This window comes from Pan troglodytes, chromosome 20 (genome assembly GCF_028858775.2).
Source record: "Pan troglodytes isolate AG18354 chromosome 20, NHGRI_mPanTro3-v2.0_pri, whole genome shotgun sequence".
Lineage (NCBI taxonomy): Eukaryota > Metazoa > Chordata > Mammalia > Primates > Hominidae > Pan > Pan troglodytes.
The window spans coordinates 40530769-40555740 of NC_072418.2; the positions used below are offsets into that span (position 1 = coordinate 40530769).

Here is a 24972-nt window from a genome sequence, read left to right on the forward strand (position 1 = left end):
TTTTGTTTTTGTTTTTTTTTGAGGCAGAGCCTCACTTTGTTGCCCATGCTGGAGAGTGCAGCGGCGCGATGTTGGCTCACTGCAGCCTCGAACTCCCGGGCTCAAGCGATTCTCTGCCTCGGCCTTCCGAGTAACTGGGACCACAATCAAGGGACACCCCGCCCGGCTGATTTTTGTTTGTTTGTTAGTAGAGATGAGGTCTCGCTATGTTGCCCAGGCTGCTCTCGAACTCCTGAGCTCAAGCGATCCTCCCGCCTGGGCCTCAAAAAGTGCTGGGATTACAGGCATGAGCCGCACGGGGCCGGTCTTAATACCTTTAATAAGGAGATAATAGGCCGGACGCGGTGGCTCACGCCTGTGATCCCAGCACTTTGGGTGGGCAAAGCGGACGGATCATTTGAGGTCACGAGGTTTTTGTTTGTTTGTTTTTTAAGACGGAGTCTTGCTCTGTCGCTCAGGCTGGAGTGCAGTGGCGCGATCTCGGCTCACTGCAACCTCCGCCTCCTTTCGCCTCCCAGGTTCAGGCAATTTTTCTGCCTCAGCCTCCTGAGTAGCTGGGACTTAAGGCGCGTGCCACCACGCCCGGCTAATTTTTTTGTATTTTTAGTAGAGACGGGGTTTCACCATGTTGGTCAGGCTGGTCTCGAACTCCTGACCTCGTGATCTGCCCACCTTGGCCTTCCAAAGTGCTGGGATTACAGGCGTGAGCCACCGTGCCAGGCTGACGGTAGCGGGTGGGAGACTGCCAGGAGTGTAGTGCGCTTGCGCAGTTTACCACCCTGCATCCCCCCCCACCCCGCTCCCCTCCCAACTTTTCTCGGGTATCCAGCACAATTCTAGGAATTCGCCTCCCACCCATTTTGAGTAGACGCGCCACTAGCGCGTTCCCACGCACAAACCTTTTCCCTGCGGCCAACCTGCGGTTCTCAACTCCCCGCCCTGGTTGCTAAGGGAGGCGCGCGGAGCGCTTGTGCCTGCGCACTTCCACACCAGCCCGTGTAGTGTGACGCTGGGCCCCGTCCCTATGACCGGGCCAGGCTCGGAGCTGCAGGGAATCCGGACTTTCGGGCTCTCTGGAAGGCCGGGGAGAGGCCAGTGTGGGAGGACCTGGTGGGGAGGAGGCCGTGTTACAAACCCTGCGCGGAGCTGCACCGCTGCTGCCAGACACTGCGACGCCGCGACCTTTTCTACTCCGGACTACGTTTCCCAGCGGACCCCGCGGGAGTTGGGCCGGCGGCCCCTTTGTGTCCTCCGGGGGCGGAGGCAGCTGAGGCGCTTCTTTCCGGGCCCGTAGGGGCTGGGTTCCATCCAACTAAGGGTAGCGGTGAGACCCGAGTGCAGATTCCCCAAGCCTTCGGGGCAGGAAGGGGATCTTCCACCAGTTCTGTTCTGCAGGTCGGGAGTGGGCTGAGGAGTGGCGTGTGGGTCTCCGGAAGCTCGTCCCAGGCCATCTGTGTGACTCCGGTGCGAGTGGAGGTTGGTACCGTTCAGTGCGAGGCTGTCACCCCGTGTGCCTGTCCACGTCCTGTGTGACTGGGTGCGAGGAAGTCAATGGCACCGTGGAATGTGAGGCTGTGAGTTGAGGCGGGAGCGGGCGACTGTTCGCTGCACCTTGTTGGGCCGATACCCGCGGCCTCTTTGTGACTGGGTTGTGAGATTGTCGCTTGTGATAGATACCCTGGTGTCTGAGCCTTGCCGGTATGGGAAAGGGTGCCCGTGTGAGGCAGTCCATACCCATGGCCTCTGACTGTGGCTTGGGTAAGACGGTGGTTGGCACTGTAGTTTTTCAGACTCTGATTATGTGGGGGATTGAGTGAGAGACTGTGTGCCACGGAGAGGCTTTTAAAGCCAGCCCAAGTCATATCAATGTGCCACCAAGTTTCAGAATCACTGATTTATTGGAGAGGAGGATTGTGGGGTCAGGTCCTCTTTTATTTGATCTTGGTGCTCTTATTTGTTAGTTCTGTGTCTTTATGTGAAAACTTACATTCCTCTGAGTCTGTATTTGTAAAGCCTAGAACATCTGTTGTTAACCTAAGGAATTGGGAAATGATTTAGGCATCAGTTAAATTGTATGCAAACAAATTCCTAGGTCTCCATTATGCTCTCTCTATTGGAGGGAAGGTTGCAAGAGGAGGAAAGAGAATCCTAAAAAGTCTAGACTGGTGATTCTGGATGCTGCAAGAAAAGTCTAGTTTCTCATGTTCTTTTCCCCATCTCAGTCATCTGAGGCCACTGCTATTTCCCAAGAGAAGAGCCAGGAGGAAGAAAGAATGGCTGTTGGGCTTCTTAAAGCCATGTACCAGGTGTGTTGGTGTTTTCTCGATTTCCTGAATACCTGTCTGCTTTTCAAAACAAGCAGGTACTAATTTTCCTTCTGCTGAAACGTTTCTGGGTAACCAGTCATGTCCCTTATCAACAGTCTTCATTGGATTCCCATCTTATTCAAGATAAACGCGTAAGTCCTTGTCTTGACCTGCAGGGCCCTGCATAATCTGGTCCCTGACTGTCCCTCTGACTTCATCTAATTTTTCTCATCCTGTCTTTAACTCAGTCACTCAGTTCCAGCAACACTAGCTTCCTTGTAATGTGGTGAGTACATTCTTATTTATTCTTTTTTTTTTTTTTTTTTTTTTTTTGAGACAGAGTCTCACTCTGTTGCCAGGCTGGAGTGCAGTGGCGCAATATGGCTCACGGCAACGTCCACCTCCTGGGTTCAAACGATTCTCCTGCCTCAGCCTCCTGAGTAGCTGGGACGATAGGTGTGCGCCATCACGCCCAGCTAATTTTTGTATTTTTAGTAGAGACGGGGTTTCACCATGTTGGCCAGGATGGTCTGAAACTCCAGACCTCAGGTGATCCACCTGCCTCGGCCTCCCAAAGTGCTGGGATTACAGGCGTGAGCTACCATGCCTGGCCAGTGAGTACATTTTTGTTGTTGTTGTTGTTGTTGAGACGGAGTCTTGCTCTGTCTCCAGGCTGGAGTACAGTGGCACGATCTAGGCTCACTGCAAGCTCCGCCTCCCAGGTTCACACCATTCTCCTGCCTCAGCCTCCCAAGTAGCTGGGACTACAGGCGCCCACCACCACGCCTGGCTAATTTTTTGTATTTTTAGTAGAGATGGGATTTCACCATGTTAGCCAGGATGGTCTTGATCTCCTGACCTCGTGATCCGCCCGCCTTGGCCTCCCAAAGTGCTGGGATTACAGGCTTGAGCCACCGCACCCGGCCACTGCACCCATGCATTCTTAATGCATGGCCTTGCACTTGCTATTCTCTCTGCCTGGGATACTGTTCCCTCAGATACGGATACAGACCAACTTCCTCACTCTAGTCTCTAACCAAACAACGTTCATTCATTCTAATTTTTAGTAAGCACCCATTACCACTGGGTGTCGCAGGTCTTAGTCCCTCATCCTGTTCTCTACATTTACTACCCTGGTGATCTCATCCTGTCTCATAGCCTCAAATACCATGTATATGCCAACAACTACCAAATTGTGTACAGCCCAGACCTCTCTCTTGAACTCTAGACTTGTATACCTGACTGCCTACATCTTCATTTGGTTGAATAAGAGATATGTCAAATGCAAACATCTTACAAATGGAGTGAAATGAGCCATTGGCGGTTTTGGAACATGAGTGACATGAACTGATTTTCATTTTGGTAGCATCACTCTGGTTGCTACTGAGAGTAAACTGAATGGGACAAGGATAGAATTAGGGAACTCAACTAGGAAACTCTTAACGTACTTCCCTGGCTCCATTGCTTAAGCTAAACATCTTCTATCAGGAAATTAGAGACTTCAAAATACATCCAAAATCAGACTACTATTTTTTTTTTTTTTTTTTTTTTGAGATGGAGTCTCACTCTGTCACCCAGGCTGGAGTGCAGTGGCACAATCTCAACTCTCTGCAACCTATGCCTCTCCCTGCTTCAAGCGATTCTCTTGACTCAGCCTCCTGAGTACAGGCACGTGCCACCATGCCCAGCTAATTTTTGTATTTTTAGTAGTGACAGGGTTTCACTATGTTGGCCAGGATGGTCTCTATCTCTTGACCTTGTGATCCGCCTGCCTCGGCCTACCAAAGGCTGGGATTACAGGCGTGAGCCATCGCACCTGGCCCAGAGTACTTTTTACTATCACCACTGCTTCCATTATGTTCTGAACCATCATCTCTCACCTGTGTTACTGTGGTACTCTCCTAACTTCTCTCTCTACCTCCACTCTTGTTCTTTTTAGTCTGTTCTCAATGGAGCAGCCAAAGTGATCTTGTTAATACATAAGTTGTATGATGTCATTATTTATAGGCGGGGGTGGGTGGAAATAATAGAAAGCATAGACAACTCTTTCAAAAAGTTTAGCTATAAGAGAAGGAGAGACCTGGGCACGGTGACTCACGCCTGTAATCCCAGCACTTTGGAGACCGAGGTGGGCGGATCACCTGAGGTCGGGAGTTCGAGACCAGTCAGACCAACATGCAGAAACCCCGTCTCTACTAAAAACACAAAAAATTAACCGGGCGTAGTTGCGCATGCCTGTAATCCCAGCTACTCAGGAGGCTGAGGCAGGAGAATCGCTTGAACCTGGGAGGTGGAGGTTGCGGTGAGCTGAGATGGTGCCATGGCACTCCAGCCTGGGCAACAAGAGTGAAACTTTGTCTCAAAAAAAAAAAAAAAAAAAAAAAGAAGGAAAGAAATGGGTGGTAACTGAAGGAGAAAGTCATAACTGACAAAGTTTCAGAAAGATGGATATATGTTGGCAGGCTGATGTTAAAGATTCAGTAGAAAGGGAAATTTGAAGATGAATAGAGAAAAAGGAATTGCTGGAACAATGTGCTTAAGTAGGTGAGAGGAGCTAAGTGTTTGGCCTTTTCTAGGGAAGTGGGTTGTTCAGTTACAGGAATAAGGGCATGTTAGGGTGTACAAGCACAGGTGCAGGTGGATGTGTAGATGTGGTGGGAGTTTGTGGGAATTATGTTTCAATGGGTTTTGTTTTCTCAGAGAAAAAGTAAGATTATCAGCTGAGAGTGAGCATGGGGAAGGAGATCTTGAAGGTGTGAGGCGAGAGGGGACAGTATCAAATGGTCATTTAGCAGAGTGAAGGGATGAATGGACTAGGGAAATGTATCATGCAGCATTTCCGCCCACTTGAGGTTAAGTGATCATGAATTTAAAGTGAGACTGCTTAGCATGGTTGGTATGATTTTCTCTAGCAGAGTTCAGCTATGCAGGATACAGGCACAGAGTAAGCAGAAAAATGGCTGTGGTTTAACCAAGTGAGTACAGTTAAGTGAGAGAGGGGCAGAGAAGACAGGGGCATATGCAGGGGGTGATTATAACAGGTGGTTGTGCTGGGAAGTGAGGGTACTCGGGGATGAGGAACAGTGAAAAAGTGGCAAAAAGTGGTAAGATCAGTGAATTGTACTTCTCCAGAATTTGATTTCTGGTGGAGTCAAGTAACTATCCAGTTTGGGGTATCATAGGGCAACAGTTGAGGTATAGGAGGTAGAAGTCAGAGTGGGATAATTGAGGTTATGAAGGGTTTGGTACTGACTGGTACTGACAAGGTCTGGGTTATGACCATGGGAATGAATGACTGTAGAAGCGTAGAGGATGAGACTATTCCAGGAGAGAGGGGTCAGAGAACTAAGAGGCGAGGTTGTGGGGAGTATTATTTATGTGGATATCGAAGTGACCAAAGAATGATAGGAATGGCATTGAAGAGAGTAACAGTGAGTCAGGTGCTGAAGAATTTAAGGACTGACAGAGAACTGGTGTCTATCAGAAATTAGTAGATATATATCACAAGGAGGGATTGTGATTGACATATCCTAATTTCATGAGGTTTAAAACTAGATGTCTTTTAGGGAGGAGGAAATGGTTTGGAAATAAGAGCAAAGAGGTGACCTGCCTCACCTTCAGGTGCTGTGGTACAAGGAATGTGGGGAATAAAACATTCATCAGTGACAGGGCATCAGGGGAAGTCGTTCTCTCAGCTGGAAGCCATGTTTCTTTAAGGGCAGAAAGAAAACAGGAAAAAGTGGGAACTGTAGTTTTGCTTCAGACTGGTTTAATGATAATTGTGAATGGATTTTGAAACCAAGTATTTGTTAGGGGTCAAATATTTTAAGATCAGAATTTAAGCTCCTATGTTGACATAGAAATTATTTTTGTTGACTATCAAGAATCAGTGGAAAATATGTATGTCATATATAAATATTTATACATTTATTATATGTATTTATATAAGCTAAGGAAAACATTTTAGGAAGCATTGTTAGCAGGAGCAGAGAGGGAGAGATTTACCTACTTCCTATAATTAAGTAAGAAAAAAGGTGACTGAGCATTGAACTTGAAGAATTTTGCTTCTGTAGAGATAGTTTCTTTTGTTTTGTTTTGTTTTTGAAACAAAGTCTTGCTGTGTTGCCCAGGCTGGAGTGCAGTGGCCCAATCTCAGCTCACCGCAACCTCTGCCTCCCGGATTCAAGCGATTCTCCTGCCTCAGCCTCCCGAGTACCGGGGATTATAGGTGCGCACCACTATGCCCAGCTAATTTTTGTATTTTTAGTAGAGACAGCGTTTTACCATGTTGGCCAGGCTGTTCTGGAACTCCTGACCTCAAGTGATCCACCTGCCTCGGCCTCCCAAGTGCTGGGATTACAGGTGTGAGCCATCTCACCCAGCCTAGAGACAGTTTCTTTAACTGGAACAAAATTGTGTCCAATGCAAAAGGTTGCATTGACAGGTTCACATCTTTTAATTTTGTAAAAAATTAAATTAATACATACACATATAATGTACGTTTGTTTCATCAGCAAGTGGTCACATTATAGAAACCTGGAATCCAGTGGCATCACAGCAGCATTAAGTTTTTTTTGTTTTGTTTTGTTTTTGTTTTTTTTTTTTGAGATGGAGTCTCGCCCTGCCGCCCAGGCTGGAATGCAGTGGCACAATCTTGGCTCACTGCAACCTCCGCCTCCTGGGTTCAAGCGATTCTCCTGCCTCAGCCTCTGGAGTAGCTGGGACTACAGGCATGTGCCACCACACCTGGCTAATTTTTGTATTTTTAGTAGAGACAGTGTTTCACCATGTTGGCCAGGCTGGTCTCAAACTCCTAAACTCAGGTGATCCACCCGCCTTGGCCTCCCAAAGTGCTGGGATTACAGGCGTGAGCCCAGCTCAGTATCAAGTTTTTAAGAACTTTCTCTAACCCCTGTAGGCAGAAGCAATATTATGAGTAGAACACCCGTTTCTTTACACGAAATTTTGGGAACTCTGGATTAAAGTATTTGAATTTTAATGGAATTGATGCTCTGCTCTGCTTGGTCTAGCACAGTTTTCAGAGATACAGTGAATACTTTCTGGTATTGTTTTTGATCCCTTTCTAGCTTCTTGAAATTTTCTTCAAACCACTCATTGATTAATTCAACTGAGTCAGAATTTGAATACTTCACATGTGCCAGGTTCTATTCTGTACCTGGGGATAAAGCAGTGACCAAAGCCAAAACATACTCTGCCCTCATGGAGCTTAAATTTTAGTTGAGGAGGGTGAAGAACAGGCAATGAATAAAATAATTAAGTGCAGTGGAGAAAAATAAAGGAGGGTTAGGAAATAGGGAATTGGGGTGGAAGCAATGCTATTTTATACTGGAATAATCTGAGATATACAAAGGCCCTGAGTACAAATATGATAACATGGTTACATATTTGAGGATGTAATATCAGAGAGAGCCCAGTGTGCCTAGGGCAGAGGAAATGAGGTGAATATGGTAAGAGATAAGGTTCTTCCATTTATTTCATTTCAGGAGTTGGTGACCTTCAGAGATGTGGCTGTAGACTTCTCCCAAGAGGAATGGGATTGTCTGGATTCTTCTCAAAGACATCTGTACAGTAATGTGATGCTAGAGAACTACAGGATCTTGGTATCACTGGGTAAGGATATCTTCTTGCAAAACTGAGCTTCTGCTCAAAAGGGGCTCTTTGCTACCACTATTGTGAATTTTTGGATAATATCTGCAAAATTTGGCTGAATGTCTGCTGCCTATGCCAAACAAATGGCTTAGTGTTTGTGGATTTGGCAGTGAACATATTCTTGGCCTATGCCTGAAGCTTCATCTTCCTTATCCTTCTAATACATGTCCTTTACACATTTCTCTTTTTGCTTACTGTAAACTCCCTTTTCCCTGATGAGCTAAGGATTGAATGTGAGTTCTGGAATATCCACAGCATGACAAAATTCTACTTTCTTTTTTCGTATTTGCAGGACTTTGCTTTTCCAAACCAAGTGTGATATTATTGTTGGAACAAGGAAAAGCACCCTGGATGGTGAAGAGAGAGCTGACAAAAGGCTTGTGCTCAGGTTAGTGAAGAGGAAATTGGCAAAAATCTTTGCACGTGACAGCTCAGCTTGACTCAAAGGTATCACCTCTTCACTCTTCAGGCTTCCAAATTCTTCTCAAATGTTCTAGGTTTTCATAAAGATTTGGGGCCATTTAGGATGTTCTCCCACATTTGTTATTTTTAATTATTTCCCTTCTCTTACTTTCCTATCTCCTTTCTAATAAGTCCCATCCCCTCTCAGTTTCATAAGCCTCTCAGTCTTTAAAAAATCTTGTAGTAGTCTTATAAACTTTATTTATTATTTTTTTTTTTTTGTGACAGAGTCTCGCTCTGTCACCCAGGCTGGAGTGCAGTGGTGCAGTCTCGGCTCACTGCAAGCTCCGCCTCCCGGGTTCAAGCAATTCTCCTGATTCAGCCTTCCCAGGAGCTGGAATTACAGGCACATGCCACCACGCCCAGCTAATTTTTGTATTTTTAGTAGAGACAGGGTTTCTCCATGTTAGGCTGGTCTCAAACTCCTGACCTCACGTGATCTGCCTGCCTCAGCCTTCCAAAGTGCTGGCATTACAGGCATGAACCACTGCGCCTGGCCTCTTATACATTTTTGAGCTCTACAGAGCATCAGAAGTGTAGGCAGCCTTGGGGACTGAGTCCTCAACCTGAGGGATCTGATGCTATCTCCAGGTAGACAGTATCAAAATAGAGCTGAGGTAGAGGACACCCACTGCAGAGTTCATTGCTTGCTTGTTGGTGGAGAGAAATCCCCGCATTCAGTCACAGAAGCCTTCTGTGTTTATTGTTGTGGTGCGAGAGAAGAGGAAAAACAGGTTGCATGTGTGATTTTTCCTAAGGTGCTCATTGTGGGGGAGGTTGTCGTGTGTGTGTGTGTGTGTGTGTGTGTGTGTGTGTGTGTGTGTGTATGTGTATTTGTAACTTTTTTTTTTTTTTTGAGACAGAGTCTCGCTCTGTTGCCCAGGCTGGAGTACAGTGGCATGATCTCGGCTCACTGCAACCTCTGCCTCCTGGGTTCAAGTGATTCTCCTGCCTCAGCCTCCCCAGTAACTGGAACTACAGGCACCCACCACCAAGCCTGGCTAATTTTTTTGTATTTTTAGTAGAGACGAGGTTTCACCATGTTGGCCAGGCTGGTCTCCAACTCCTGATCTCAGGTGATCCGCCAGCCTCAGCCTTCCAAAGTGCTGGGATTACGGACGTAAGCCACTGCACCCAGCCTCTAGCTTATGTTTTTGATACTTTAAGAAACCTTTCTATGTTCTGAGTTCATATAGATATCTGAAAATAGTCTTTTAAAGATTGTCCTTTTATATGTAGGTCCATAATCCAATTGGAACTTATTTTTGAGGATTATTTTAAATAAGAATTTAATTTCTGTATCTTATGGAAAACCAAAGGTCCCAGATATTTTTTGAATAAATGCTCCCTCTGCCTGTTTTTCTGAATGTTACCTCTTAATATACCAAGTTTTAGTCTATATATGGGTTTGACTTTAAGCTTTATTCAATTTCATTGATCTCTATTTCCTTATACCAGTACCACACTGTCTTAATAAAAATAGTTTATTAGAAGGATAATTATCTGCTAGGGAAAATCTCTACAGCTTGTTTAAGTTCTTTAGAATTTCTTGTTTGCCCTTCGGACATCAATATAAAGTTTAGGGTCAACTTGTAAATTTCTATCAGAAAACAACAAAATGCTGTTAACTTTTGATTCAAATTTTAACTTTTGATTCAAATTTTATTCTGTAATCAATTCTGGAAATTTTAAAAATTCATTAACATGGTATAGCTCTCCATTTATTTAGGTTTTTTCACTTTTTTCAGTGTTTTATAATTTTCTCCAAAAAAGGCTTTGCACATTTTCTGTTAGATTAATTGTAAACATTAAACATATTAGTTTTGTTGCTGTGTTAAATGTTATCTATATTTTCTGTTTGTTGCTCATATATAGAAATTATCTTTGTATGCATTGGCCTTATATCCAGCAACCTTGCCAATCTCTCCTGTTAATAATATTTTTAGATATGTTTGGATTTTATGTATGAGTAGACATATTTGTGAATAATGGTAGTTTCTTCATTTTCAATTCTTATACCTTAATTTCTTTTTCTGTTGCCTTTGTTGTATCTCCAGTATAATATGAATCGAAGTAGTGATAACAGGCATTCTTGTCCACTTCCGGTCTTAATAAGAATACTTTAGCATTTTGTTTTTTAATAATTTTGATGCTTAAAAGTTTTTGGTACATACCCTTTCATTCCTGTTTGCTAGAGTTTCATTGTGGAAAGCTTTTGAGTTTTAACAAATGTTTTTCTCCATCTGTGGGTGATTTTACCTCTTAATAGGTTTTAGTTTTTCACATCTTAACGTGGTAAATTACATACATTTTCAAATGTTGAACCAACATTGCATTCCCAAGTTAAACCCATCTTTATATCTTTTCCACTTTTTGCTAGTTGCTGTTTGCCAATATTTTGTTTGGGTGTTTTGCATTTGTATTTATTAGTGAATTTGATCTTCAGTTTTCCTTTCTTGTCAGATTTAGGAATCAAGGTTGATTAGTCTCGTAAATTCTCTTTTTCTTCTTTAGAAACATTTGTGTAAAATAAAAATTATTTGTTTTTTGAATGTTTGGTAGAACTTTGTTCATTTTGGCTTGGAATTTTTATTGTTAAAAGAATTTAAACTAATCATTCAATTTGATATGTTCTAAAATTCTAGGTTTTCTATTTCTCCTAGAGGCAATTAGGGTATTTTTTTCTAAATATTTTTAGTTTTGATGTAAGTTTTCAAACTTATTAGATGAAGTTGTCCATTATTTTTCTGGTTCTCAATGATTTCTTGATCCGTGAATTATTTAGAAGTTTGAAATTGAAGGCTTTTGTTTGGTACTTGTTTAATTGTATGACGGTTAGAGAATGGGATCTCTTCAATATACATTTATTGAAAGTATTTTGAGACTTGCTTTATTTCTTAGGGCTAGTTTTGGTAAATATTCTTTGTGTCCTTGAAAATAATATGTATTTTCTGGTTGTTGAATACAGTGTTTGATATTTGCTCATTAGGTTAAGCTCATTGACTGTGCTGGTCAAATCTTCTGTGTCCTTATGAATTTAAAAAAAATGTCTTTGAGCCATCAATTACTGAGAGACATGTTAAAGAAACTTCTACTCTGGTGGTAAATACATAAATTTTTTTCTTGTAATTGTAAGAGCAGTTTTTTTTTTATATTTTGAAGGTATTTCATTTGGTCATATGTTTTTAGAATGTTTTATTTTTCTAGTGAATTCTTATATTATTGTTACTCTCTTTAATTCTAGTGACTATCTGATTAAGCAAAAAGAATTCACTTAATATTGTTACAGCTATATTTGCCTTTTGTTAATATTTACTTGATGTAGTTTTTCCCTACTCCTTTATTCTCCGGCTTGCTAGGTGTTTCTCTTATAAGCAGTATTTGGATAAACATTTTTTAAAATCCAGTCTGATAACCTTTATCTTTTAACCAAATGATGGTGGTCAGTTAAATTTTTTGGTACTATTAATAGATTTGGATTTATTTTCCACTATCTCACTTTCTTTTATAAATTGTGCCTTTTCAAATTTTTCTTATTTCTTGGTTTTTCTCCATCTCCTAATTTGAATGTTTTACAATCTATTTCTATTCTGTACTGGTTACCTTAGAAAATCTAACATTTATAGTCACCTTAACAAAACCTAAAATTAATTCTAATCTTTATATTTGACCACTAAAAATACAAGAACGTAGCCAGGCACGGTGGCTCACGCCTGTAATCCCAGCACTTTGGGAGGCCGAGGCGGGTGGATCACGAGGTCAAGAAATCGAGACCAGCCTGGCTAACATGGTGAAACCCCGTCTCTACTAAAAATACAAAAATTAGCTAGGCGTGGTGGCATGCACCTGCAGTCCCAGCTAGTTGGGAGGCTGAGGCAGGAGAATCGCTTGAACCCAGGAGGTGGAGGTTGCAGTGAACCAAGATCGTGCCACTGCACTCCAGCCTGGGCAACAAGAGCAAAACTCCATCTCAAAAAACAAAACAAAACAAAACAAAACACCAAGAACCTTAGACTGTCTTAACTTCACTTACCCTCATTTCAGTTATTCCTTGTTTTTCTTAAATTATTATTTTGCTTTATGAAGTTGTATAATAGACCATTATTATATTTATTTAATTTAGACCATATTATATTTAGTGTTGTTGAGATTTATCCACTTTTGGCTAGGTGTTGGCTTATGGCTGTAATCCCAGCACTTTGGGAGGCCAAGGCAGGTGCATCACTTGAGTCTAGGAGTTTGAGACCAGCCTGGGCAACATGGTGAAACCCCGTCTCTACAAAATGCGAAAATTAGCTGGGTATGGGGTGTGTGCCTGTAGTTCCATTTACTTGGGAGGCTGAGGTGGGAGGGTCGCCTGAGCCCAGGAGTTCAAGGTACAGTGAGCTGAGAACGTGCCACTGCACTACCGCCTAGGTGACAGAGCAAGGCTCTGTCTCAAAAAAAAAAAACAAAACAAAAAAATTATCCATGTTTGTCATTTTCCCTGTTCACCATTCTGTCCCAGAACTTTTTCCTGAAGTAACTTCTTTATAAATATTTATATACTATTCATATCAACTTTTATTGTTGTTATTGTTTTGTTCATTTATATGATAGTTTTACTGTCATGCATAGAAGAAGCTTTCTCTGTCAGTCATAGATTGACAGATTTTTTTTTTTTTTTGAGATGGAGTCTTGCACTGTCACCCGGGCTGGAGTGCAGTGGTGCAATCTCGGCTCACCGCAACCTCCCCAACCCACATTCAAGCAATTCTCCTGCCTCAGCCTCCCGAGTAGCTGGGATTACAGGGCGTGCCACCACGCCTGGCTAATTTTTTGTATTTTTAGTAGAGATGGGGGTTTCACTATGTTGGCCAGGCTGGTCTCAAACTCCTGAGCTCGTGATCTGCCCGCCTCAGCCTCCCAAAGTGCTGGGATTACAGGCGTGAGCCATTGTGCCCGGTGACAGATTATTTTTATGAGTGCTTTAAAGATACCATTCCATGCTTTTCTGGCTTCTGTTCTTGCTTTTGAGAAGTCAGTTTTCATTAATATATTCTTCCTTGCAACTTTTAAGAACTTTCTTCTTCTTGCCCTGGTTATTCTGTATTTTCAATGTGATGTATCTAGATGTAAATTTCAGCTGCTGTAGTTGGGATTTATTGTGATTTTTTTTATCTGACCATTAATGGACTCTGGGTAATTATCAGCTATTATCTCTTCACATATTGTCACTTTCCCATTCTCTGTGTTTATTTTTCTTAAAACTCCAGTTACATGTGCCTAAGACCAAACTCACCAGGGATAAATTGATGCTCCCAGCTTCAGTTTCACCTTACTTACTTGAAAGTGCCTTCTACAGTCTGTTTGACCTCTGAGAGTTTACCTTAATTTCTGGCCAGCTTGGTAATGCAGCTAAAAGAAAGTTTTTCTATTTCTACAAAATTGTAAGCTTTTTTGTACCAGGAAGATTTGTCATTATAACTAGTCTGCTGTATTGCCAGACTACTTTAGGTACCTCATATAAGTGGAATCATACAGTATTTGTCCTTTTGTGACTGGCTTATCTCACTTACTGTAATGTCCTCAAGTTATATCTGTATTATAGCATATGTCAGAATTTCCTCCTCGTTTAAGGCTGAATAATCTATTGTACATATATACCACATTTTGTGGTGATTTCATGGAATAGCAACCAGCTATTACTCCTCTACTCAAACCACTTCAATGGGTCTCCATCTGTGTTAGGCCATTGCACTGCTATAATGAAATATAATACCTGAGACTGGGTAATTTCTACGAAAAGAGGTTTAACTGGCTGTCAGTTCTGCAGGCTGTACAGGAAGCATAGCGGCATCTTCCTCCGAGGAGGTCTCAGGAAGCTTCCAATTATGGCAGAAGGTGAACAGAGAGCAGGCACATCACTTGGCAAAAGCCAGGAGTGCATGAGAGATGGGGGAGGTGCCACACACTTTTAAAGGACCAGATCTCATGAGAATTCGCTATCATGACACTACCAACAGGATGGTACTAAACCATTCATGAGGACTCCACCCCCATGATCCAGTCACCTCCCACCAGGCCCCACCTCCAACATTGGGGATTACATTTCAACACGAGATTTGGATGGAGCTGTATTACCATCTGTTATGGTTTGGCTCTGGATCCCCATCCAAATCTCATCTTGAATTGTAATCCCCATGTGTTGAGGGAGGGACCTGGTGGGAAGTGATTGGATCTTGGGGGCAGTTTACCTCATGCTGTTCTCATGATAGTGAGGAAGTTCTCATGAGACCTGATGGTTTAAATGTGGCAGTTTCCCCTGCTTTCTCTCTCTCTCTCTCTCTCTCTCTCTCTCTCTCTCTCTCCCCCTCCCCCCCTTTCTCCCTCTCTCTGTCTCTCCTGCCACCTTGTAAAGAAGGTGCGTGCTTCCCCTTCATCTTCTGCCATGATTGTAAGTTTCCCGAGGCCTTCTCAGCCATGCAGAACTGTGAGTCAATTAAACTACCCAGTCTCGGGTAGTGTCTTTACAGCAACGTGAAAATGTTCTAATACACCGCCCCTCTCAGAGTAGAAGCCAAATTCTTTAGAAGGCCGGTGAAGCTTAAATAATCTCATTACCTTTTACCTCCTGACTTTATATCCTACTACTCTCTCTATAGCCACACTGGCCTTCTTAATATTCCCCAGACATAGTAAACATGCTTCTAGTTTTGGGCCTTTGAACCAGCTGCTGCCTCTTCCCTGAATGCTTTTTCCCCAGAGACTTGAATGACTGACTGACTTTTTCACTTTCTTCAAATCTTTGCTTAAATGTTAACTTGTTAATGATTCCTAGCTCTAATTTCATCAGTATCCCTGACATCCCCTACCCTGATTTTCTTTCTCTGAAGCACTTAGTATCTTCTAACATAAAATGAAATTTACTTATTTATCACTTATTTTCTGTCTCTTCTAAGAAAATAACATCCCTGAAGGTAAAGATCTTTGTTTTGTGATATTAAAAGCATCAGAACAGTATCTGGCAAAAGGCAAATATTTGTTCAGTGAATGTTCTTGAATGAAGCAGCTAAAATAATGGAGACTGTTTCAGTGTCTATTTTATGAATACAGGCATAAAATTGTAACCAACTCTGACCACATCTCTAATTTCTTCCTGCCCGGAGATTTACTGATTTTTCTTTTATAATTCTAATCATTCCTTCTTAGGTTTCTGTATGACCTATTTTCAGTTTCTCTTCTTGTACACTTCAGAACTGCAAAAGCCAATGTTCCTGTGGGTTTTGCTATTTAATTCACATATTTTACTTTACAGATGTACTTTATTAAATGTACTTTCTGATACTCAATAGAGGAGACATTTTTTCTTATTATTACTTTTCAGGCTGGGAGCCTATATGTGAGACTGAAGAATTAACCCCAAAGCAGGACTTTTATGAAGAACATCAATCCCAGAAGATAATAGAAACACTTACAAGCTATAACCTTGAATACTCCAGTTTGAGAGAAGAGTGGAAATGTGAGGGCTATTTTGAAAGGCAACCAGGGAATCAGAAGGCGTGTTTCAAGGAAGAGATAATCACTCATGAAGAACCCCTTTTTGATGAGAGAGAACAAGAATATAAATCTTGGGGAAGTTTTCATCAGAACCCACTGCTTTGTACACAAAAGATAATCCCCAAAGAGGAGAAAGTGCATAAACATGACACACAAAAGAGAAGCTTTAAAAAAAATTTAATGGCTATTAAGCCCAAGAGTGTCTGTGCAGAGAAGAAACTTTTGAAATGTAATGACTGTGAAAAAGTCTTCAGCCAGAGTTCATCCCTTACTCTTCATCAAAGAATTCATACTGGAGAGAAACCCTATAAATGTATAGAGTGCGGAAAAGCCTTCAGCCAGAGATCAAATCTTGTTCAACATCAGAGGATTCATACTGGAGAAAAACCCTATGAATGTAAGGAATGTAGGAAAGCCTTCAGTCAGAATGCACACCTAGTTCAACATCTGCGAGTTCATACTGGAGAAAAACCTTACGAATGTAAGGTATGTCGAAAAGCCTTCAGCCAGTTTGCCTACCTTGCTCAACATCAGAGAGTTCACACGGGAGAGAAACCCTATGAATGTATCGAATGTGGGAAAGCATTTAGCAACAGATCATCCATTGCTCAACACCAGAGAGTTCATACAGGAGAGAAACCCTATGAATGTAATGTCTGTGGGAAAGCATTTAGCCTTCGTGCATACCTTACTGTACATCAGAGAATACATACTGGAGAGAGACCCTATGAATGTAAGGAATGTGGGAAGGCCTTTAGCCAGAATTCACACCTTGCTCAACATCAGAGAATTCATACTGGAGAAAAACCTTATAAGTGTCAGGAATGTAGGAAAGCATTCAGCCAGATTGCCTACCTTGCTCAGCATCAAAGAGTTCATACTGGAGAGAAACCCTATGAATGTATTGAATGTGGGAAGGCTTTTAGCAATGACTCGTCCCTTACTCAACATCAGCGAGTTCATACTGGAGAGAAACCTTATGAATGTACTGTTTGTGGAAAGGCTTTTAGTTACTGTGGATCCCTTGCCCAACATCAGAGAATTCATACTGGAGAGAGACCCTACGAATGTAAGGAATGCAAAAAAACCTTCAGGCAGCATGCACACCTTGCTCATCACCAGAGAATTCACATTGGGGAGTCACTGTCACCACCCAACCCAGTCAATCACCAAGTCCTATAGATCCTGAGTCCTAAATGTTTCTAGAATTTATACTGTTTTTTATCTTTAATGTTGTCACCTTGGTCTGATTCATCTCACTCTGATTACTAATATAGCTTTCAAACAGGTCTTCCTGTATTTATTTTTGCTACCTTTAAATCCATTTCCCACAATGCACTCAAACGGATCTTTTTTTTCTTTTTTTTTCTTTTTGAGACAATGTCTTGCTGTGTTGCCCAGGCTGGAGTGCAGTGGGACGATCTCAGCTCACTGCAACCTCTGACTCCCAGCCTCCGCCTCCAGGGTTCAAGCAATTCTCATGCCTCAGCCTCCCGAGTAGCTGGGACTATAGACATGCACCACCATGCCTGGCTAATTTTTGTATTTTTTAGTAGAGATGGGGTTTTGCCATGTTGGCCAGGCTGGTCTTGAACTCCTGATCTCAAGTGATCTGTCTGTCTCGGCCTCCCAAAGTGCTGGGATTACAGGCATGAGCCACCACGCCCAGCCTCAAAGTGTTCTTTTTAAAGAATAAGAAAACACATATGGGCTGGGTGTGATGGCTCATGCCTGTAATCGCAGCGCTTTGGGAGGCCAAGGCAGGCAGATCACCCAAGGTCAGGAGTTTGAGACCAGCCAGACTAACATGGCGAAACTCCATCTCTACTAAAAATACAAAATTAGCCGGGCGTGGTGGTGCATGCTTGTAATCCCAGCTACTCTGGAGGCTGAGGCAGGAGCATCGCTTGAACCCGGGAGGCAGAGGTTGCAGTGAGCCGAGATGGCGCCATTGCACTCCAACCTGGGCAACAAGAGTGCAACTCCGTCTCAAAATAAAAAGAAAAGAAGAGAAAAGAAAACACATGTTACTATCTCCAGTTAAAACTTTTTTTTTTTTTTTGCTTGTTATTGTTCTTAGACTAATATTCACAGCCTTTAAAATTGTCTGCAAGGCTTTTGTTATTTGGTTCTTACACACCATTCAGCCTTATTTTATTCCAGTCTTCTTCTTTGGGCACTAGGCACTTCCCAGGACTAAGAGCTTAGATTCTGGAAAATCATAGCTCCAACACTACTATGGCATTGTGTGACTTTGAGCAATTTGCTTATCTAAACCTCAGGGTTTTCTTTAAATCTTAAAATAGGAATAATATAGGATACTGTACTGTAGAAATGTAAGTATTAAGTGAAATAGTGTCTGTTGTAGATTGATGCATATTAAATGAGAAATTTGCATGTAAAATACTTCATATAGTCTGTCAAATATAGCAGATATTCAATAAATGATAATAGCTAACATGTATTGGGTGCCCACTACACATCAGGCACTGTCTTACATACTCTACATATATTAACTCATCGACTCCTCACAAAACAAGATTCCTTATTGGACAAAGTGAAGCATTCCTGCAAAACACCAGTTCAGAATTTGGAAAATCTAAAAATGTTAGAACATAAATGGCAGTCTTTGTACTGTAGCTTAGTAGTTGTTATAAAGTCAGGTAGTGGAACTATAACACTGATGGCCAGTTTTAGGAAGTTTCTAAAGATAATGAATTGGATAAGCCAATTAAGAAAAATAGAATTCACTGGGAAGAATGCAGAACCTACATTTAAATCAAGGAAGTAATAGAAATGGTCACAATTAACCGAAAAAAACAATAAACATAGAAATTCATGTGATCCCCTTAAATAGGCACCACACCCTGGCCAGGTACAGTAGCTCATTCCTGTAATCCCAGCACTTTGGGAGGCCGAGGTGGGTGGATTATGAGGTCAGGAGTTCGAGACCAGCCTGCCTAAAATGGTGAAACCCCATCTCTACTAAAAATACAACAGCCAGTTGTGGTGGCGCACGCCTGTAATCCCAGCTACTCAGGAGGCTGAGGCAAGAGAATTGCTTGAACCCAGGAGACAGAGGTTGCAGTGAGCTGAGATCGTGCTACTGCACCCCAGCCTGGGCAATACAGCAAGACTCCATCTCAAAAAAAAAAAAAAAAAAAAAAAAAGCACTACCCCCAGCTAATTGTATGGTTAAATTCAGGTAATTTAGAAGGCATGTAAAGTGTTCCATACTATAGAAAAATGTAAAGTTTTAAAATTATTTATCCAGTGGTTGCAAAATTGAAATCAAAAGGGGATTAAGGGAAGAAAACAACAGATAGATACACAAATAATATAGGCATTCATTCTGTTAATATTGAGTAATTACTATTTGTCAGACACTGTTTTAGGTATGAGGAAATGACAGCAATACAAAGGCCACATTCTCATGGAGTAAAATTCCAGAGGTGGAGACATGTAATTAATACTTAAATATAAAACAGTAGATTTTCTAAACGCAGAAAACGGAAGAGTAACAAGAAAATAAATCAAGGAGCATTATATAGCCTAGACTGCAGAGACTCAATATAATAAAGTTGGCGATTCTTCCTAATTATCAAATTTACTGCAATTCCAGCCAAAATGTTTCAGTGGTTTTTTTTGTTTGTTGTTTTTGTTTTTGTTTTGCCCTTTAGCTTCACAGGTTTGTTCTGAAATTTATGAGGTATAAATTCTTAAGAGCAGCAAGAAAAATTTCGAATCTATTTGTAGAAACTGCATATGATGATGGTTCATACCAGTAGAGAAAGATTGGATTTGGGGGTATTACTAGTAGTAAGGGGATTCACTAGTAGTAAGGGAAATGCAAAATAAAATCACAATGAACTATTTCAAAATCATCACATTGGCAAAAGCATTGGAGTGCCAATTACTGGAAAGATGTGGAGCAATAGGAACACTCATACGGTGCTATTGGAAGTAGTTGTGTTTAGCATAATTTGGCAATGTCTAGTAAAGTTGAAGATGTGAATAATCTTTGACCCAGCAGTTCCATGTTTAAACCTCTACATAGTCTCTCCTCGTGTTTCAAGGAGATACATATGATGGTCCATTGCAGAACTGTGAGAATGAGAAGTTGAAAGCAATCTAACCATTAGGTTAAATACAAGATAGAATGCAAACTAAAATGAATAACTAGAGATATTTCTGTCAACATGGGTAAACCTCAAAAATAGTATTAATGAAATTGAACTACAGAGTATTTTGTATAATACAGTATAACGTACAATTTCAAAACATGCAAATTAGTGTTATGTATTTTTTTCATGGCTAAATACTATATAAAAAATCTAAAAGAATTCATAAAATAATCATCAGATTCAGAACAGTGGTGACCTGTAGGGAGAAAGACAACTGAGATTGGGGAAAGGATGCAAATGAAAATACCTTTATTTATTTCTTTTAAAAATAAGCAAATACTGTATAGCCAATTCTTAAAATTTGATAAAGCTGGCTGTGAGTATATGAGTCAGTTCTTACTCTCTGTATCTTTCTGTATATTTAAACTATTTCATAATGCAAAAAAATAAAGAATATTTAAATGATGTTTGCTTCTATCAGTTCTTTTTTTTTTTTTTCTTTTTTGAGATGGAGGCTCACTCTGTCGCCCAGGCTGTAGTGCAGTGGCATGATCTCGGCTCACTGCAACCTCCGTCTCCCAGGTTCAAGCGATTCTCCTGCCTCAGCCTCCCAAATAGCTGGGATTATAGGCAAATGCCACCACGCCCAGCTAATTTTTGTATATTTAGTAGAGATGTGGTTTCGCCGTGTTGGCCAGGCTGGTTTTGAACTCTTGACCTCAGGTGATCTGCCTGCCTCGACCTCCCAAAGTGCTGGGATTACAGGTGTGAGCCACTGGGCCCTGTCAGTTACTTTCTTACTATTCCCAAGGTGTGCCACTGGTATTCCTGTATCCACCATTTTCTTCAGAAAGAAGCTTATATATGGTCTATTTGCAGAGGCAACCATTGTTAACAATTTTAAGACTATCTTTCCATGTTTGACTCGTTTGAGAATGACGTTTTATGCTAAGGGTTTTATAAGCCTAATTTTCCCATCATCATTCTTATTGTTTTCAGGACCCCATTGTATATGCACCATGATTGGTTAATTTCCCTTTGTGTACTAAGTGTCCAGAATTTTTGTAGGCCAATTACTATCCTTTCTGAACTCAATTTTCTCAGATGTTAAAGGGAGGTAATTCTTTGTTTTAGAACTGTTACATGCATTTGTCATAATACATGTTAAATTTACAGCAGTATTTAGTAAAAGTTATTATTTTATAAAATATACTGGGGGGTGTGAAAGGAAACAGGAAGGGAAATGGCATGAGGCTGTTACAGTAGAAGCAAGCGGTAGAGACAGAAATTTACTTCAGATAGACAGCATACAGAAACAAATACATAGTAACTCTGGATTTTAAAATGGATGCCTAACTTAGTCACTGTGATTATAATCAATATCCAGCAGAATTTGTTGATAGCTTCCCATTTTTTTAATATTTTTCTCATTTATAAGTCAATGGAAAAATAAGCAGTTAAGAATATCAAGGAAAGTGTCTATCACTGTCAAAGAGAGGCTTCAGACATCCATAGCTGAATGGTTGAAAATATCAACAGAAACAGGATGGCAGAGTGAGGAAGAGTGCTTGTCCACCACACTCTAACACACTGAAGTGAAAGTTAAAGCAGTAGATAAAAATTAAAACCCGGCTGGGCGCGGTGGCTCATGCCTATAATTCCAGCACTTTGGGAGGCCAAGGTGGGTGGACCACGAGGTCAGGAGTTCAAGACCAGCCTGGCCAACATGGTGAAACCCCATCTCTACTAAAAATACAAAAATTAGCGGGGCATGGTGGCGTGTGCCTGTAATCCCAGCTACTCGGGAGGCTGAGGCAGGAGAATTGCTTCAACCGCGACCTGGGAGGCAGAGGTAGCAGTGAGCTGAAATTGTGCCACCACACTCCAGCTTGGACAACAGAGCGAGACTCTACCTCAAAAAATAAATAAATAAATAAATAAAGCCCTTCTTCTCTTCCCTATTTTGCCTCATTCACTCATTCATATCCTTTAGATAGAGATACTTGTGGCATCTGAGCTATAGTCTAGTGTCTCTTTTTTTTTTTGAGACGGAGCATTTCTCTGTTGCCCAGGCTGGATACAGTGGCGCTATCTCGGCTCACTGCAACCTCTGCCTCCCCAGTTCAAGCAATTATCCTGCCTCAGCCTCCCGAGCAGCTGGGATTACAGGTGCCCGCCACCATGCCCAGCTAATTTTTGTATTTTTAGTAGAGACAGGGTTTCACCAGGTTGTCCAGGCTGATCTCGAACTCCTGACCTCGTGATCTGCCTGCCTCAGCCTCCCAAAGTGCTGGGATTACAGGCATGAGCCACCGCGCCTGGCCACATAGTGTCTGAAAGTAGTTAAGGAAATAAAAACTGCCTATGTCATATCGTGTGACTGTGCTGTATAAATCCTATGCTCATGAACAGCTCTGAGGTGAGCTGTATTCACCAGGCAGCCAGTTATTGAACATGGATTATAGACTGGCAAGTGGATACAAAAGCTGGTGGGTGTGAAGTGGTACTACTTATGGGTTTTATTTGCATTTCTCTAATGACTGATGGTGTTGCACATCCTTTCGTGTGTGTATTGGCCATTTGTATATCTTCTTTGGAAAAGTGATTATTCAAATCCACTTCCAACTTTAAATTGAATTGCCTTTTTATTGGTGAGCTGTAAGAGGTCTTCGTATATTCTGAATACAAGGGCCTTGTCAGATATGCTATTTGCAAACATTTTCTTCCATTTTGTAGACTTTCCTTTCACTTTCTTGATAGTGCCCTTTGAAGCAAAAAATAAAAAACAACTAAAAAAATTGTTAATTTTGATATACTCTAATTTATCTATTTTTTCTTTTCTTGTTTATGCCTTTGGTATCATAGCTAAGAAACTACTAATCTGGCCAGGTACGGTGACTCACACCTGGAATCCCAGCCCTTTGGGAGGCCATGGCAGGTGGATGGCTTAAGCTCAGGAGTTTGAGACCAGCCTGGGAAACATGGTGAAACCCCGTCTCTATACAAAATACAAAAATTAGCCAGGCATGGTGGCATGTGCCTGTAGCCTGTAGTCCGAACTACTCTGGAGTCTGAGGTGGAAGGATGGCTTGAGTCATGATTGGATAATGGGGGCGGTTTTCCCCATGCTGTTCTCCTGATAGTAAGGGAGTTCTCATGAGATCTGATGGTTTAAAAGCGGCAGTTTCCCCTGCTTTCTCTCTCTCTCTCCTGCCACCTTATAAAGAAGGTGCCTGCTTCCCCTTCACCTTCCACCATAATTGTAAGTTTCCTGACCTTCCAGCCATGCAGAACTGTGAGTCAATTAACCCTCTTGAGTGAAGATATCTCTTTGATATATTGATTTCCTTTTTGTTTTGTTTTGTTTTGTTTTGTTTTTGGATGTCTACCTAGCAGTGAGATGAGATTGCTGGATCGTATGGTAGTTCTATTTTTGTTTTTTTTTGAGAAATCTCCAGTTTTCTGTAATAGCATACTAATTTACATTTCCACCAGTGGTGTGTAAGGATTCCCTTTCTTCACATCCTCACCAACACTTGTTATCTTTTGATAATAGGCATTTTAACTGAGGTGAGATAGTATCTCATTGTGGTTTTGATTTGCATTTCCCTGATGATTAGTGATGTTGAGCATTTTTTCATATACCCATTGGCCATTTGTATGTCTCTTTTGAGAAATGTTTACTCGAATCCCTTGCGCATCTTAAAATCAGAATTTTTTGCTATTGTTTAAGTTCCTTATATATTTTGCTTATCCCTTATTGAATGTCTAGTGTATAAATATTTTCACCCTTACTGTAGGTTGTCTCTTCACTCTACTGATTGTTTTCTTTGCTGTGCAGAACCTTTTCAGCTTGATATAATCTCATTTGTCAATTTTTGCTTTTGTCTCCTGAGCTTTTGAGGTCTTACCCAAACAATTTTTGCCGAGACCAATTTGCTGAACACTTCTCCAATGTTTTCTTCTAGCAGTTTTATTGTTTTGGGTCTGCCATTTAAGTCTTTAATCCATTTTGAGTTTATTTTTATGTATGGTGAGAGATAGGGATGTAGTCTCATTCTTCTGTATATGCATATTCAGTTTTTCCAACACCATTTGTTGAATATAGTGTGCTTTCTTCAATGTATGTTCTTGGCACCTTTATAGAAATGAGTTGGCACTAATTTCACGGATTTATTTCTGGGTTCTCTGTTCAGTTCCATCAGTCTACATATCTGTTTTTATGCCCGTACCATGCTCTTTTGATTATCATAGCTTTGTAGTATAATTTTGAAGTCAGGTAGTGTGACACCTCCAGGTTTGTTCTTTTTGCTCAGGATTTCTTTGGCTATTCAAGGTCTTTTGGGGTTCCACAGTGAATTTTATAATTACTTTTAATATTTCTGTGAAAAATGTCATTTATATTTTTATAGGTATTGCATTTAATTGGTAGATTCTTTGGGTAATATGGACATTTTAACAATATTAATTCTTCTAATCCATAGCCATGGAATATCCTTTCATGTTTTGGTGTCCTCTTCTATTTCTTTCATCAGTGTTTTATAGTTTTTATTGTGGAGATTTTTCTCTTCTTTGGTTAAGTTTATTCCTAGGGATTTCATTGTCTTTGTAGCCATTGTAAATGGAATTAACTTCTTGATTTCTTTTTTAGATGGCTTGCTGTTAGCATAGATAAATCCTGTTGATTTTTGTGTGTTCATTGTGTATCCTGGAACTTTACTGTTTATAGTTCTAAGAGTTTTTTGGTGGAATCTTTAGGTTTTTCTAAATATAAGATCATTTCATCTGCAAACAAGGACAATTTGATTACTTTCCTTCTAATTTGGGTGTCCTTAATTTCATTCTCTTGCTTAATTGCCCTGGGTAGGACT

The 24972-nt window shown here is 41.1% G+C and overlaps 2 protein-coding genes across 11 annotated transcripts in view; one reads left to right on the top strand and one right to left on the bottom strand.

The window, feature by feature from the left end:
- ZNF569 (zinc finger protein 569) overlaps positions 1 to 986 on the bottom strand; it is a 60242-nt gene extending 59256 nt beyond the window's left edge. For 2 of the 5 annotated variants that reach the window (XM_063801609.1, XM_009435479.3), the window contains exon 1: positions 900 to 986. The gene's annotated coding sequence lies outside the window, so the exon portion shown is untranslated. The remainder of the gene's footprint in view (positions 1 to 899) is intronic. The other 3 variants (XM_063801607.1, XM_009435477.4, XM_063801606.1) reach the window with 2 other exon arrangements.
- ZNF570 (zinc finger protein 570) lies at positions 946 to 17267 on the top strand. 6 transcript variants are annotated; one of them, XM_016935812.4, is made up of 5 exons: positions 1249 to 1476; positions 2093 to 2306; positions 7811 to 7937; positions 8269 to 8364; positions 15805 to 17267. In XM_016935812.4, exons 2-5 carry the CDS (start codon positions 2202 to 2204, stop codon positions 17157 to 17159), a joined length of 1683 nt encoding a protein of 560 aa, XP_016791301.1. In that variant the 5' UTR covers positions 1249 to 1476; positions 2093 to 2201; the 3' UTR covers positions 17160 to 17267. The 6 variants fall into 6 exon arrangements, with proteins under 6 accessions (XP_016791303.1, XP_016791301.1, XP_063657684.1 ...); XM_063801614.1 differs by having other exon boundaries at positions 2223 to 2306; positions 8269 to 8423; XM_001165763.7 differs by having other exon boundaries at positions 2223 to 2306.
- Positions 17268 to 24972: the final 7705 nt, after the last annotated feature.

Coding starts and splice junctions, on each gene's coding strand:
- ZNF570 (XM_016935812.4), top strand. CDS start 2,202: ATGTTCTTTTCCCCATCTCAGTCATCTGAGGCCACTGCTATTTCCCAA. Junction 2,307..7,810: donor TTCTTAAAGCCATGTACCAG/GTGTGTTGGTGT, acceptor ATTTCATTTCAG/GAGTTGGTGACCTTCAGAGA. Junction 7,938..8,268: donor CAGGATCTTGGTATCACTGG/GTAAGGATATCT, acceptor TCGTATTTGCAG/GACTTTGCTTTTCCAAACCA.